Below are 16,846 nucleotides of genomic sequence, written 5' to 3' on the forward strand. Positions count from 1 at the left end.
CATTGTTTTTACATAGTTTTTAGTATGATTTAGTTAGTTTTTAATATATTTTTATTATTTTTTAAATAAAAATTACATTTCTGGACTTTACTATGAGTTTGTGTATTTTTCTATGATTTTAGGTATTTTCTGGTTGAAATTGAGGGACTTGAGCAAAAATCTGATTTAGAGGCTGAAGAAGGACTGCAGATGCTGTTGGATTTTGACCTCCCTGCACTCAAAGTGGAATTTCTGGAGCTAAAGAAGTCCAAATGGAGCTATCTCAACTGATTTTGAAAGTAGACATCCAGGGCTTTCCAGCAATATATAATAGTCCATACTTTGCCCAAGTTTAGATGATGCAAACTGGTGTTTAACGCTAGCTTTCTGCCCTATTCTGGCGTTAAACGCCAGAAACAAGTTGCAAAGTAGAGTTAAACGCCAGAAACAAGTTACAAACTAACGTTCAACTCCAAGAAAGACCTCTACATATGAAAGCTTCAATGCTCAGCCGAAGCACACACCAAGTGGGCTCGGAAGTAGATTTCTGCATCATTTACTCATTTCTGTAAACCCTAGTAACTAGTTTAGTATAAATAGGACTTTTTACTATTGTATTTACATCTTCGGATCATCTCTGGAACACATTATGTAACTTTTACGTTCTGAGACCTCCATGGGAGCCTGGCCACTCGGCCATGTCTAACCTATTTTCACTTATGTATTTTTAACGGTAGAGTTTCTACACACCATAGATTAAGGTGTGGAGCTCTGCTGTTCCTCATGAATTTATGCAAAGTACTATTGTTTTTCTATTCAACTCAAGCCTATTTCTTCTCTAAGATATTCATTCGCACACAAGAACATGATGAATGTGATGATTATGTGACGCTCATCATCATTCTCACTTATGAACGCGTGCCTGACAACCACTTCCGTTCTACATGCAAACAAGCTTGAATGTGTATCTCTTAGCCTCTTGATCGTGAGATCAGAGTCTTCATGGTATAGACTAGAACTATTGGCGGCCATTCTTGAGATTCGGAAAGTCTAAACCTTTTCTGTGGTATTCCGAGTAGGATCTGGGAAGGGATGGCTGTGACGAGCTTCAAACTCGCGAGTGCTGGGTGTAGTGACAGACGCAAAAGGATTACTGAATCCTATTCTAGCATGATCGAGAACCGACAGATGATTAGCCGTGCGGTGACAGCGCATTTTGGACCATTTTCACTGAGAGGACGGGAAGTAGCCATTGACAACGGTGATGCCCAACATACAGCTTGCCATAGAAAGGAGTATGAAGGATTGGATGAAAGCAGTAGGAAAGCAGAGGTTCAGAATGGATAAAAGCATCTCCATACGCTTATCTGAAATTCTCACCAATGAATTACATAAGTATTTCTATCCTATTTTATATTTTAATTATATTTTAATTATTAAAACTCTATAACCATTTGAATCTGCCTGACTGAGATTTACAAGGTGACCATAGCTTGCTTCAAGCCGACAATCTCCGTGGGATTGACCCTTACTCACGTAAGGTTTATTACTTGGACGACCCAGTGCACTTGCTGGTTAGTTGTGCGAAGTTGTGAAGAAAAACTAAGATTATGAACGTACGTATTAAGTTTTCAGCACCGTTACCAAGGAATGAACGATCACGATTTCGTGCACCAATAGAGTAGAATTAGGGTATTTCATTAGACGCCAACATTTCTTGCCCAATAAGGCCAAATTTTGTGCCCTTAGGTCCTTGATCCCCAACCCTCCATCTTTCTTCGGTCTCATCATTGTGTCCCATTTAATCCAAACCATTCTTCGTTCTACGCCTTTTTGACCCCACCAAAATTACGCGAGCATGCTATGAATCTTAGTCAACAGCGTGTCCGGGAGCTTGAAACAAGAGAGTGTATAAATAGGAATCGCCTCCCCCACCGCTCTCAATAGCGTGTGTCTACCACCTGGTGACAATAGACTTCTATTCCAACCCATAATCCTCTTTTGAACTTTATCCTTGATAGCTCCAAAGGTTGCTTTCTTTGATTTTTGGACTATAGAGAGCAGCCCCAGGTATTTGTCTTATGCTCCGATATGTTCAATATTTAGTGTCTGAGCAATTGCTAGTCTTGTGTTCTGAGGAGTGTTGTGACTGAAAAAGATGGCCGACTTATTCAAATTGACTTTTTGCCCACTGAAACCCTCATAGATCTCTAGCAATTCTAGAATACTTTGGCTTGTAATAGGTGCGCTCTTGCAAAAAAGGATTGAATCATTAGCAAACAAAAGGTGATTAACTGTTTGGCATCTCCGATTAACTTGAACTCCTTGAATTAATCTGTTTTGCTCTGCCTTGTGTAGCAAGAAGGAAAGTCCTTCTGCACAAAAAATAAAGAGATATGGAGATAGGGGTCACCCTGTCGGATGCCCCTATTTGGCCTAAAATAGCCAAAAGGTTGACCTTCCACAACAACATAGTAAGAAACAGTCATTACCAATTCCTTAATCCAGTTAATCCATTTAGCATCAAAGCCCAGCTTATCCATAATATACCATAAGAAATGCCATTCAACCCTATCATAAGCCTTGCTCATGTCTAGTTTTATAGCAATCTCATGCTCTGCCCCACTTCTCTTATTTTTCAAATAGTGCATACATTCATGGACAATTAGAATATTATCTGAAATGAGTCTACCTTTGAGAAACGCACTTTGATTTGAGCTTATAATTTTATTCATAATACCTTGTAATCGGTGCACCATAACTTTAGAAATAATTTTATACATAACTGAAGACAAACTGATCGGTCGTACCTGAGTCATGTCACTGGCATATGGCACATTCGGAATCAAACAAATTTGAGTATGATTGAAACTTTTTAGAATTTTGCCACTTTGAAAGAAACTGCTCACTGCCTTAAAAACGTCACCTCCAACTATATCCCAGAAAAAGTAAAAAAACTTACCTGTAAACCCGTCATCACTAGGAGCACTCTGAGCATGAACACTAATTGTAGCTCTTTTGACCTCGTCCATAGTTACCGGCCTTTGGAGCCTGCGATTTATGGAAGCTGTAACCTTAGGCTCCAAATCCTCTAAGTATGGATTCGGATCAGCCGAACAAGAAAAAGTAAAAATATCGCAAAAGTAGTCTTCAGCTACCTTTGCAATATCCTCCGGTTTCGATGCAATCTCATTGTCCCTCCCTACTAATCTCCAAATTCTGTTCCTTCGCACCCTTGATTGAAATTTCTGGTGAAAGAATCTAGTGTTCTGATCTCCTTCTTTTAGCCACTTGACTTTAGATTTTTCTCGCCAATAGCTCTCTTCTTTCAAATATGCCAGCTCCAACTTCTCCTCCAAACTGGTACCTCCTCTCCCCTATTGATTCCAGCCACCCGCAACTCCTCTAGTTTAGCTTGAAGGTCCTCAATTTCTTTTCGGGAGTTTGCTTAGTGAGTTTTCTGCCATTGAACTAGTCTATGTCTACAATCTTTCAACTTTTGGGCCAAGGAGAACATACCCGAGCCTACAACTTCCATTCTCCACACTTCACTGACAATTCTCTTGACATCTTCTTCTCTACACCAACTTTCCTGGTATTTAAAACGCCTTTTACTATGCCAGGATTGAGGTTTGGTTTCCATCAAGATTGGAGCATGATCTGAGCCTGACTTTGTGAGCCTGTGCACCACTGCATTCGGAAACTTCAGCTTCCATCCCATCCCAACTAAATAGCGGTCAAGCCTCTCCTTCACTAAATCCTCTCCTTGTCTTCGATTTGTCCACGTGAAAGGGCGCCCCACCATTCCAATATCCACTAATTCGTTACTGTCAATAAAATTAGTGAATATTGCAATAGTGGTTGCTGATTTTTGGCCTCCACCCTCTTTTCCGTTTAGCTTGTTATAGCACTAAAATCGCCTGCTATTACCACTTTTTCTTCCAGGTGTTGACTCATTGTTGTAAGCTCCTCAAACTGTAAGGATCGAATTTGTTCCGAACAACTCAAATGGACACCAATGAACACCCATACCTCACTACTTCCGACTTTCTTACTTTCGGCTGCGACAAAGAATTCTCCACTGTTAATAATTTGAACGTTGATACCGTCCTTCCAAGCTAGCACAAGTCCTCCTGCCACTCCTGCCGGGTTAACAATATGATAGCTTTCGTAGCCGCATACCCAAAGTTTTGCTTCCACCTGTCGAGATTGGTTCTTTGTTTCACTTATAAACACAATCTCGGGGGGAGTGGGATTTACAGATCCCTTTTAGGGTGTGAATTGTCAGAGATCTCCCCAAACCCCAACAATTCCAAACTATAGTTCTCATGGCGCCTTGGGTGCCATTTGTAGGCTGACACCCTCCACCATCTGTTCAACTACATTTTCATCCTCTGTTCTTACTTTCTTTGTAGATCCTTCAGCTATACCACTCATCAACCTTATTTTGGATTCACTTTTAGTATCTGACCCTCCAGCACCTTGTCTTGCTAAGCTTTTTCACTTCCTACCTTTCTCTGTGGTGAGACACTGCCCAATAGAGAATTGCATAAGCTGCCCTTCATCCTCTTTGGCATTGGACTGACCAGCTATGATAACCTCCATGCATTCTGTTCTAGAATTGGCTGATTGAGGTGACTCATGTGCTGCCCTGTTACCAGTGTCTTGTGGTGTCAAACTTTGTTTTCCTTCTTGCATTGACATCCCTGCAAATTCTTCCAATAAGTAGTTTAAGACCGGTTTTTCTTACATTGAGTGGCCTTATTCTGATTTTGGGTTGAGTTATTGAATGTTCTTTCTCCTTTAGAGTAGATTCGCGTTCCCACTTGGCTGGCTTTAACCCATTCGCCAATGTCATCCTCTTTTACCATATCACTCTCTGTGTCCTTCAGCAGATCATGGCAGTTTTTCACCTCGTGCCCCAATTTTGCGCAATAGGTACAGAACTTTCTAAGTCTCTCATAGCGCAATGCTACTCCTACCTCCTTTTTATTAGGTCCTTCCACTATTAACTGATCCCTAACTTGCCTGGCAGCATCAATATTGATTTTGGCCTACACAATTCTAGTTTTTCTGTCCCACATCTGAAATTTACCTACCTCCAACACTGTGCCAAGTCTCTCTCCCAATTTATGTCCAACTTCGAGGGTTTTAAACGATTCTGGCAAACCCCAAAATTGAATCCAAACTGAAAAATTGGAAATAATCTCTTCATCACAGTTCTGATCTTCCTTCCATCTCTTGACGTGGAGCACATAATCTTTGAATAGCCATGGAGAACCACGTTCAACACGCAAGACATCCACTTCTTTATTAAAAAAGAATTTGAAGAAATTGTCCCCTTTGTCACTCACGCTAAATCCTTCCGGGTTTCCCCATATAGCCTTTAAAGCATTCCCCATGGTTCCAATTGAGAAGGTTTTGGAAGCAAAGAGTCTACCATAGAGACTATTGGAGCAAGTGTTAATACCTTCTGATATATCTGCCTCTTCCAGTAGAATCACATTCCTACCTCCTTTCCAGTTGTCTTTCTCGATCCGATCTTCATTCCTCTTTGTCTCAGCCATGCAGATTATGTAGACTTGTATTGAGATTTAATTGACATTGACAATGTAGCCTTAACGACAGTAGAAACTCCATTAAGAAACCTTAACAGAGCACTAAAAAATCCTAACAGAGCACTAAATATAACTTTTAATAAATAAAATAAATTATTGTATTAAAGTAGTTCTTTTAAAATTTTAAAGAAAATAATTAATATAAATTAAATATTTCAATAAATGTGAACCCCATCAACTATGGGTCATATATATGTAATAAATATATTGGCCAAAATACTGAAATAGTGTGATTTGTTATTTATTATGAAAACGCCAAAAAGCTTCTCAAAATAATAAAAGATATATGTAAATACAACCAGAGTAAAGTATCGTTTTTGTCCCCAACGTTTGGGGTAAGTCCTATTTGTGTCCCTAACGTTTAAATCGTCTTATTTGTATCCTTAACGTTTATAAAAGTGATTCAATGTTATCCTACTATCAATTATACTAACAAATCAGATTATATTTTTCAATTATTCTCACTTGGATGTATTTATTCTCAATTAGGTCTCACTTGGATTTGTTCGATTTTAATATTATATCCACTATTTGTATTTAGATTCAATTATGTCCCTAGAAAAGTGAATTATGTAAATGTTGTATGAATTAGTTTCAACATTTGATGAGCTATTTTTCGGAGTAGATCATCGATTCTATCCTAGACGTGTATTCTAACTTCAAGAAGAGATTTTTAAAACTCAAACTAAAGCACTCATGATATGTAATTGACGGCAGAATAACATTGAATCACTTTTACAAACGTTAGGGATACAAATAGGACGATTTAAACGTTAGGACACAAATAAGATTTACCCCAAATGTTGGGAACAAAAACGATACTTTACTCATACAACAATGCTAGGGAACGAAGATGGTACCAGCAAAAAATCAGCCAAATGCTTCTGGGTGAATCCAAAAATTCTATGTGAATGGTGCTTATACTAGGCATTAGGATGTTTTTTCTACTAAGTATCAGAATATTTCTTTTTCATACTAAATGGATGTTCTTTTATATATTTTATAAATTTTTTTATATACTAAGAATTGGGATTGTTGGAAATTCCGTGATCTCCGCCTCTATTTCTCCAACGTATCATTCAGAATTTTAATTTAGGGTGAGAAGCAATTAATATCAAATATTATAAATTAAAAACAAATAAAATTAATTAAATATAATTATAAATTAATTAAGTTGTTTACTTTTTGACTGATCACCTCTTAGTTCCATATACTTTTCCATGAAAATATTAACATAATATACTTGTCCTTTGCACTGACAAATTTGTACGTGCAGAAGTAGAAGTAAATGCGTAAGCGCTTGGAAGCAGCAAGCAGGTATAGTGTTACAATAAATATAGGTGAAGTTCTCAATTTTTTTAGTAAAATATAATTTTTTTATTTTATATTTTTAAATAAAATTAAAAAAATATGTAAAAAAAATATTGAATAATAAAAAATTATACTTTACTAAACAATTGAAAAAAATTAAAAGAATTCACTTCCAATAAAAATTTGTACAAAATTATAATATTTTTATACCATTTTTTCTGTCGATAATACTAAAAAAAATTTAAATTTATTTTATTTAATATTTATTTATTACAGAATATATTAAATAAATATTAAATTTTATTAATTTTTTAATATTTTTAGTTATCAAACAATTTTTTTTACCCTGAAATATTCATCTTAGCTTAACTATATTGCAGTTCATGGCTAAATAAAAAAACTCAGTTGACTATTCAATAGTATTTTTATAATTAATTCCCCCATTAGTGGTTTTATAATTATTATTAACGACGTAAATTATTTTTTTTATTTCTAAGGTTTGTTATAAAATTTAAAGTTATTCTCAACATTTAATTTAATTTAATTTTATTTTTAACATTTAAAATAAATTTTAATTTTATTTCTCTCTTTTAAATCTATTAAATTATTTGTTTTTTTTTCTTAAAAAAATTTTGCTTTATGAAATTGACTATCTCAAAAGAGGAGCATATGGTTTTAGGTAGGACTGTCATCATTGATGTTATTATTAAATTCTGTTTAATTGAATTGTTGTTGATATGGTCACCATTAATACAAGCTATAACTCGGCCTCATAACCGTTACTGACCATCACCATAACTCGCCATTTTGTCGTTATTGCTCGGCCCTTATGAGCTATAACTCGGTGGCGTTAATATTACCATAACCGACGTCCCAAACGGAAAGATAAAATCGGTTACGAAACCGATTTTATTACCTACAATGTAACGGACGAACATATTTCTATAAAAGGAAGGTAAAATGTCTTTTCTAGACAGATCTTTTAGCTGAACTTAACACCATAACTGACTTAAGCATTGGAGTGTCTTTGCAGGTACACTCCACTCCCTTTTGTATTGCTCGTACCTTCACATCTACAACGAACATAAAGAACTCGGACTTTGAGGAGCGGACGCCTGACCTTGTAGCACATAGCTCGGCTAGTCTCGAGGAGTTGAAGCCGACCTATTTCCCAGGCAAGATCAATTGGCGCCCACCGTGGGGCCGAGGAAATCATATTTTTTCTTTTGGTCCCATCACCTCCATCTGCATCCATGGCTGACGTACCGCCTCCGTCACTGTCCGAACTCATGCGAATGGTAGCTGAGCTACAACAAGCTAATCAACGGATGGCTGACGAGAACCAAATAATGTCTGCTCAAATTGCTGAGCTAAATCATGCTCGGATCGAACACAATGATGCTCACCGCCAACAGGCGGAAGACGAGGAACATCAATCCCAACCGACTCATGTTTCGGAAACCGCTCAACATGAAGAGCAGCAGCCCGAAGACGAGAAAGAAGAATCCGAGGACCTTGTAGGCCCTTTTACAGAAGAAGTAATGAACTTCGAACTGCCGAAGAGGTTCACTCTGCCGTTGACCCTCACGCCTTATGATGGACTCGGAGATCCGAGGAAGTTCATAAAGAAATTCCGATCAATAATGATCGTTAATGGTGCATCAGATACAGTCTTATGTCGTTGTTTTCCGAATTATTTAGACGGTCATGCACTTGATTGGTTGTGTGCTTTGCCTGCAGGTTCTATTTCATGCTTTCATCAACTGGCGAAGTTATTTGAAGAACATTTCGCCGGATCTGCAATATACTTGCACGACTCCGATTACCTGAACACCATCAAGCAAGGACCAAACGAAAGCCTAAAGGACTATATGACTCGCTTTACCAAAGTCGCAATCAGCATACCAGATCTCCACCCCGAGGTCCATCTGCATGCAATTAAAAGCGGCCTCCGACCCGGGAAATTCCAGGAGACGATCGCAGTGGCAAAACCAAAGACTCTAGCAGAATTTCGAGAGAAAGCAAAAGGACAAATTGACATCGAGGAACTCAGACAAGCTCGGAAATCTGACAAGTCACACTTCCGCGAAGAAGATAAGAACTCAACCACTAAGAAAAGTTTTAAACTAACACCTCGATTTGATTCTTATACGCAGTTTAACACTAAAAGAGAAGACATAATCAAGGAGATCCTGAACTCCAAATTAATCAAGCCACCAAGAAAGGCCGGCACATACCAGGATGCAAAGCATGTAGACAGATCAAAGTACTGCGCTTTCCACCAAAAACACAGCCACAATACCGATGATTGTGTGGTCGCCAAAGATCTCTTAGAACGACTAGCAAGACAAGGCCACCTAGACAAATACATTGGGGGTCACATCCAAAAACGCGGCCCCAGTTCCACAATAAACGACCTCTCTGAACAACACCGAGGAAAAGAAAAGGCATCCTCAAACCAATATGAAAGACCACGAGGTATAATCAATTATATTTCAGGAGGATACGCAAGTGGGGGATACTCAAACTCGGCAAGGAAAAGGTCATTCAGAGAAATATGCTCAGTAGAAGGACCAAAGGAAGATGTAGCAATCAATAACCCACAACCAGAGGTCACCTTCACACAGGCCGACTTTAACTCCAACATACAAAATTTGGACGACCCTGTGGTAATCACCCTCCAGCTAGGGGATCTGTTAGTGAAAAAAGTACTCCTGGATCCCGGGAGCAGTGCCGATGTTCTGTTTTACTCAACATTTCAAAAGATGAAGCTCAGCGACAACATGCTACAGTCCACAGGAGGAGACTTAGTCGGATTCTCGGGAGAACGCGTTCCAATACTCGGATCAGTGTGGTTACAAACCACACTGGGTGAGCATCTTCTTTCAAAAACTAATGATATTCAATATCTAGTAGTTGACTGTTTCAGCCCATATAACCTTATCCTTGGCCGACCTTTTTTAAATAAGTTCGGCGCCATTGTCTCTACCGTCCATCTCTGTGTAAAGTTTCCATTGCAGGATGATCAGGTTGCAACAATCCATGGAGATCATAAAGAGGCCCGACAGTGTTATAACACCAGCATGAAGTTCCAAAACCGCTCAACACAACAAGTCAACAATGTCGAACTCAAGCAAAACGAAGACACACTAGCTGACCTCGACCCAAGAGCCGATTTTCTCGAGCGACCAAAACCATCCGATGACCTGCAAAAAGTGTATTTTAATAATGACCCTAACAAATTTACATATGTAGGTACATCAATCAACCCAGCTGAGTTACAGGCCATAAAAACGTTTTTACAAGAAAACGCTGAGCTTTTCGCCTGGAAACCTGCAGACATGCCCGGCATCGATCCACAAATCATCAGTCATAAGCTAGCAATAAACTCGGCAGTCCGACCAGTACAGCAGAAGAAACGAAAACTCGGCGAAGAAAAGAGGAGAGCATCCCTAGAAGAAACACAAAAACTCCTCAACGCTGAATTTATCAAAGAGATCAGATTCACTACATGGCTAGCCAATGTGGTAATGGTAAGGAAACAAAACGGTAAGTGGTGCATGTGCGTCGATTTCACCGATTTAAACAAGGCATGCCCAAAGGATTCTTACCCCCTACCATCCATAGACTCTTTAGTAGACAATGCATCAGGTTACGCTACTTTAAGTTTTATGGATGCGTATTCAGGGTATAATCAAATACTCATGCACCCCTCCGATAAAGATAAAACAGCTTTTATCACTGATTTCGGTAACTATTGTTATAAAGTTATGCCATTTGGATTAAAGAACGCAGGTGCAACTTATCAACGCCTTATGGATAAAGTGTTCGCCAAACAAATCGGCAAAAACATGGAAGTTTATGTCGATGATATGGTCGCCAAAACAAAAACCGGACATAATCACATCAACGACCTTACAGAAATATTCGGCCAAATCCGCCAGTACAACATGCGCCTCAACCCCGAGAAATGTGCCTTCGCCGTTCAAGGGGGTAAGTTTTTAGGTTTTTTACTAACGTGCAGGGGAATAGAGGCAAACCCAGACAAATGCCGAGCAGTGCTGGACATGGCCAGCCCCAAAACAGTAAAAGAAGTTCAGCGTCTCACAGGACGCCTTGCCGCACTTTCCAGATTTGTTCCCTGTTTAGCTTCAACTTCTATTCCCTTTTTCCAAACAATTAAAAAGAAAAACAGATTTGAATGGAACGACGATTGTGAGAAAGCATTTTCCAAATTAAAAACAACTTTCTCACAACCGCCAATTTTACAAAAACCCCTACAAGGGGAGGACTTATTTCTATATCTGTCAGTCACTGATTGGGCGATAAGCTCGGCCCTTGTATCAGAAAGAAACAAAGCGCAACATCCGAATACTTCGTCAGCAAAACCCTCCAACATGCCGAGCTCAATTACCCAAGGATTGAGAAGCTCGCACTGGCACTAATATTCTCGGCACGACGTCTCCGACCTTACTTCCAGAGCCACGTTATCTACGTCAGAACAGATCACCCACTAAGACAAGTGTTACACAAACCAGAAATCGCAGGACGACTCATAAAGTGGGCAGTCGAACTGTCTGAGTTCGATATCAGATACCAATCCAGAGGACCGATCAAGTCACAATTTTTAGCGGATTTCATCGCCGAGTTTACTACACCATCCGAAGAAGATCATGCAAAACAATGGATCTTATATGTCGACGGATCTTCCAATAATGGGGGCTGTGGAGCAGGAATACGTCTGGAAGCCGGGGACGGATTCATACTTGAACACTCAATACACTTCGCTTTCAAAGCCAGCAATAACCAATCCGAGTATGAAGCACTGCTCGCTGGACTCCGACTCTGTTTAGATCTCCAAATCTCGACGATCAAGGTATATTGTGATTCTTTGTTAGTAGTACAGCAGGTAAACGACCTTTTCCAGGTAAAAGATCTTCTACTCTCTAAATACCTGCTATTAGTCAAAAAATTATTAAAAAAATTTGTCAAATTTGAAATAGAACATATACCACGCGAACAAAATCAAAGGGCAGATATCTTATCAAAGCTCGGCAGCACACAATCCGAGTTATCCACACTGCAACAATTCACAATAACATCACCCACTGTTACTCTGACAAATGTGTTAAGTGTTACACAGGTAAAAGATTGGAGGGACGACTTTATATACTATTTACAAACAGGTAATATACCAGAAGGGGTCGAGAACGATAAAAAGTTCCGACGGCAAGCATCTTCCTTCACAATACTCAACAGAACATTATATCGACGTGGATATACTCGCCCCCTACTAAAATGCCTCAACAAGCCAGAAGCTGACATAGCATTAGCAGAAGCACATGAAGGAATCTGTGGCACACATACAGGAGCTCGGAGCCTAGCATCAAAAATCCTCCGAGCTGGATTCTTCTGGCCGTCGTTGAAACAGGACAGCCAACAAAAAATCAGGACATGCCAGAATTGCCAAAAACACGCACCACTGATACACATACCTGCCGAGCAAATGCATCATTCAGAAATCAGCTGGCCATTTAACCAATGGGGTTTGGATATACTCGGGCCGTTTCCTACGGCACCGGGCCAGGTAAAATTTCTTATTGTCGGCATTGATTATTTCTCCAAATGGGTGGAAGCCCAACCTTTAGCAAGAATAACATCTCAACAAATGATTTCTTTCGTTTGGAAAAACATTATTTGCCGATTTGGCATACCTCAACATATCACAACTGACAACGGTCGCCAGTTTGCCGACCAAAAGTTTCAATCTTTCTTGCAGAATCTCAAAATAAACCAACACTTCGCCTCCGTTGAACACCCTCAAACGAACGGACTAGCAGAGGCTGCAAATAAGGTCATCCTGCATGCACTAAAAAAGAAACTAGATGACGCCAAAGGACTCTGGGACGAACTAATTCCTGAAGTCCTTTGGGGATACAACACCACCCCACAAACATCAACAAAAGAAACGCCATTCAGACTGGTATATGGATCGGAAGCCATGATCCCCCTCGAGATCTCCCAGAACTCAATCCGAACTTACATGGACAACCAAGACGAAGCTCGGAAATCCGAGCTCGACATCATTGAAGAAATCAGAGACATCGCCGCCTTGAAGCAACGCGCGGCGCAGCAAGTAATTGCTCGACAGTACAACAAGTCGGTCAAAAGCAGATCATTCGTGAAAGGAGACTTAGTCCTCCGCAAGACCGAAACTGCTCGGAAACCACCAAAACATGGAAAGCTCGCAGCCAATTGGGACGGTCCATACCGAGTATCAAACGTACTCGGTCAAGGAGCGTACAAGCTAGAATCATTAGATGGTAAACTCATGCCTAGTACATGGAATGTGTCTTCCTTAAAGAAATTTTATAGTTAAAAGACAGGGACAGGCTTGTACTCTTTTTCCTACTACCAAGATTTTATCCCAAAGGGTTTTGCTTGGAGAGGTTTTAACGAGGCTAGCCTACCTGCACCTTTGTATTCAAAAGGTTCATAAAACTCCGAATATATAGGAGACAAATATTATCTTCTTTATCAAATAACTATACGACTAGTATTGTCGATCAAATATAACCCTATCAAACACAGCTCAGACAAAGCCCAATACATGTCTAAGCTACAACCTGCCATAATCAGATAACCACACCAACAAAAATAGCAATAAGCTCGGAACACTTTCCGGCAAACATCAAACAGCTTTTATAAAAAGCATCACATTCAAAATTCAAACAAGTCAAATTCAACAAAGTTCAAACAAAACTAACTAACTATCACATATGCAAAATAAATTCAAACATGTTTCTAACAGAACACATTAAACATTATCGGCTTCATCTTCTGCATCGCCATCATCTTCGATCAGTTGACCATCTCGAACTATTTTTCCAGGATCCATACCAGAAAGATCGGCATCTGGAACCAAAAACTTAACCTGCAACCTCGCCCTTTCAAAACCTTCAACAAAAGAATCTAATATCTCATCCGCCTTTTTCTTCTCCATCTCCTTAAATTGAGCAGTAACCTCAATCAAACGAGTTTGTATGTTCACCAGATCACTTTCCTTTTTCTTCAAATCTTCCACATCTCTAGAGTAACTTTCTTTAGTCTCCTTCAACAACTTCTCGGTCTCAGTCAAACGAGCTTGAAGCTCAGCAGCAACACTCTTACTCTTCACCAACTCCTCCTTCAAAACAGAAACCTCTCCTTTCTCTGCAGCAACCCTCTTATTTTTCAACTCTTGGCTACGCCCAAGACTTGCAAGACGAAGACCAACAACCTAAAGAAAGAAATAATACCAAAACTAATAAGAATCCAGAGGAAGAGCAAAGAAAAAACAAGTAAAATCATTACCTGCATATACTGCCCAATAGCCATGTCCCCGACTTCCTTTGCAAGAGTAACGTCAGCCGACGACTGACAATACTCGTCCACCACAGCCATATAGGGATACTCCTTTCCCCACACCGAAAATGCCTCACTTTGTTCCGAAATTTCATGAAGCCTTTTTTGATTGCCCATAAAAGCCTGTATCTCTTCAAGAGGAACCCCTATCTCCTTATCGTCAGAATCATCCGACAAATCAACAAGGTCGGATTTCTTTCTCTTCTTCGCAATCACCTTCCTCTGACCTTGACGAGGCTGCGTAACCTCGCCGACACCAGCAACTTTCTCAGCATTAGACGACGATACCTCCTTCTCCAGATTCTTATTCTTGAAACGCGTCCTCAAAGACGCAGCTGAAACACCAGGATATTTACCACCTGTGAAAACAACAAACACATCAGACATACGACAAGAAGCAATAAACACCTTATAAAAACCCTATGACTCACCCAAATAGGCTACCACAGCATCTTTATCCTCCTCCCACTTCAGAAGCTCATACATTGAAATTAAGTCTCCCCGACCGATATTTTCAACAAGAAACTCAATCACACAAATGTTCCTCGGGGAGATAACCTCAGGACCGAGTATATTCTGAGGTTCCGAGCACCAATACAATGGGAACTTCTCAGCCAGATTTTCATCCACAAAAAACGGAAAATCTTTTTCCAAAGCCCTAACCTTTAAATACATCTCTTTAAAATCTTTAAAAGAGGATTTGTACAATTTGAAAATGCCAAAACCAGGGGTGCTATTGAAGTTTATCCAACCACCTTTCCACACCCCTTTGGCTTGAAATAAAGAAAAGAAAAGGTCAACAGACGGCACCACTTCCAGAAACTCCATTAAAATTTCAAACGAACGGAGAAACGCCCACCCATTGGGATGAAGCTGCGACGGAGCACAGTTTAACTGCCTCAAGACCTGACATTCGAAATCAGTGAAAGGTAATCTAACTCTCAACTCCTCAAGAACACAGCTGTGCATATAGAAAAATTCAAAGCCTCTGCCCCGGTGATAAACCCTATCATTAACACTACAGGGCAGCAACTCAACCCCAACCCCAGAATTCTGCCTCACCACCCTACTAGCATCTACTTCCTTAACAGCAGCTTCATCACAGAACAATGACACCCGAGACCTCACGTCATCCCCCACCCAGTCATAAGACCAGTCTATTTCACCTTTCTTCTCCTTCTCAAACCCCATTAGAAACAGTAAACAAACATGCAACCAAGAAATACAAAGAGTTGAGAGAAGAAACGAATTAGAAGAACACAAACATGACCATACCTCTCTTGCTCATTCTCCAGACAAGAAGCAGAAAACCAAAAATGCCCAAAATTCCAATCAGCAAAAACAATTAATCACAACCAAAAAACGTTCCAAATATCAAAACTCCCTCAGTCACATCAAACGACGAAAGGAGCATTGGAAAACATCAAAACATTAATGAAGCACCCACTCCTTCTCTCTCCTGAACAAAAAACACGCACAATTTTCCACGTGGCGCAAACGGGAAGTTACTTTAATGAAGTACGTTGAACTGGGGGCTCACTCAGTAACCCACCTAACCGAGTTATAACTCATTACAAAAGCTCAACCTGCTTCATTAAAAAACTTTCCTCAGGCTAAGCTTGGGGGCTGTGATATGGTCACCATTAATACAAGCTATAACTCGGCCTCATAACCGTTACTGACCATCACCATAACTCGCCATTTTGCCGTTATTGCTCGGCCCTTATGAGCTATAACTCGGTGGCGTTAATATTACCATAACCGACGTCCCAAACGGAAAGATAAAATCGGTTACGAAACCGATTTTATTACCTACAATGTAACGGACGAACATATTTCTATAAAAGGAAGGTAAAATGTCTTTTCTAGACAGATCTTTTAGCTGAACTTAACACCATAACTGACTTAAGCATTGGAGTGTCTTTGCAGGTACACTCCATTCCCTTTTGTATTGCTCGTACCTTCACATCTACAACGAACATAAAGAACTCGGACTTTGAGGAGCGGACGCCTGACCTTGTAGCACATAGCTCGGCTAGTCTCGAGGAGTTGAAGCCGACCTATTTCCCAGGCAAGATCAACTACTATTATCATTTTCTTTATCCTCATCATTATCACTTCTATCTCTATTATTTTTGTTGTGTAACCATACTTTATCACTATCTCCTCTACCTCATCATCACTAATACAAATATCATCAACAATAATGTTATTTCATGTCATTTCTTGTTCGATGTTATTTTTTTCTTTAAAAAATTTTTGTACTGCAATTACTTTTTTTTTCATGCAATATCATTTTTAACAATGGCCTTTCTCCACTTAACCACCACCGACGATTTTTTTTTTAAAATAAACTTATTAATTATATGTGGAAAATTATTACAAATAAAATCCCAACAAAGCTAATTTTTGTTGCTATTTAACGAATTTTTTAATAGAAGAATCGTATTGCCCTAAAATAAAAAAGGTTGATGGCCGAAGTTTTCTTCTTCTTTTTTTTGGGACAAGGGGCGCCTTATCCATTGTTAAAATAG

The 16,846-nt window shown here is 39.5% G+C and overlaps 2 protein-coding genes across 2 annotated transcripts; one reads left to right on the plus strand and one right to left on the minus strand.

The window, feature by feature from the left end:
• Nucleotides 1–8,161: 8,161 nt before the first annotated feature.
• On the plus strand, nucleotides 8,162–13,287 carry LOC148544196 (uncharacterized). Its single transcript, XM_088498890.1, has 3 exons — nucleotides 8,162–10,901; nucleotides 11,447–11,784; nucleotides 12,052–13,287. Exons 1-3 carry the CDS (start codon nucleotides 8,162–8,164, stop codon nucleotides 13,285–13,287), a joined length of 4,314 nt encoding a protein of 1,437 aa, XP_088355016.1.
• A 438-nt stretch (nucleotides 13,288–13,725) lies between these two features.
• On the minus strand, nucleotides 13,726–15,503 carry LOC148544197 (uncharacterized). Its single transcript, XM_088498328.1, has 3 exons — nucleotides 14,744–15,503; nucleotides 14,262–14,671; nucleotides 13,726–14,187 (listed from the first exon to the last, which is right to left on the minus strand). Exons 1-3 carry the CDS (start codon nucleotides 15,501–15,503, stop codon nucleotides 13,726–13,728), a joined length of 1,632 nt encoding a protein of 543 aa, XP_088354454.1.
• Nucleotides 15,504–16,846: the final 1,343 nt, after the last annotated feature.

The sequence above is a fragment of the Arachis ipaensis genome, chromosome B9 (genome assembly GCF_059453495.1).
Source record: "Arachis ipaensis isolate K30076 ecotype BB chromosome B9, ASM5945349v1, whole genome shotgun sequence".
Taxonomy (NCBI): Eukaryota; Viridiplantae; Streptophyta; class Magnoliopsida; order Fabales; family Fabaceae; genus Arachis; species Arachis ipaensis.

Excerpts from the sequence above, each read along its gene's own strand:
- LOC148544197 (XM_088498328.1), bottom strand. The coding sequence starts at position 15,503 with ATGGGGTTTGAGAAGGAGAAGAAAGGTGAAATAGACTGGTCTTATGAC. Across the intron at positions 14,672-14,743 it reads TGCTGTGGTAGCCTATTTGG|GTGGTAAATATCCTGGTGTT; the intron begins GTGAGTCATAGG and ends TTGTTTTCACAG. Across the intron at positions 14,188-14,261 it reads CTATTGGGCAGTATATGCAG|GTTGTTGGTCTTCGTCTTGC; the intron begins GTAATGATTTTA and ends TTCTTTCTTTAG.
- LOC148544196 (XM_088498890.1), top strand. The coding sequence starts at position 8,162 with ATGGCTGACGTACCGCCTCCGTCACTGTCCGAACTCATGCGAATGGTA. Across the intron at positions 10,902-11,446 it reads TGCCTTCGCCGTTCAAGGGG|AAATCGCAGGACGACTCATA; the intron begins GTAAGTTTTTAG and ends TACACAAACCAG. Across the intron at positions 11,785-12,051 it reads TCCAAATCTCGACGATCAAG|GTAAAAGATTGGAGGGACGA; the intron begins GTATATTGTGAT and ends AGTGTTACACAG.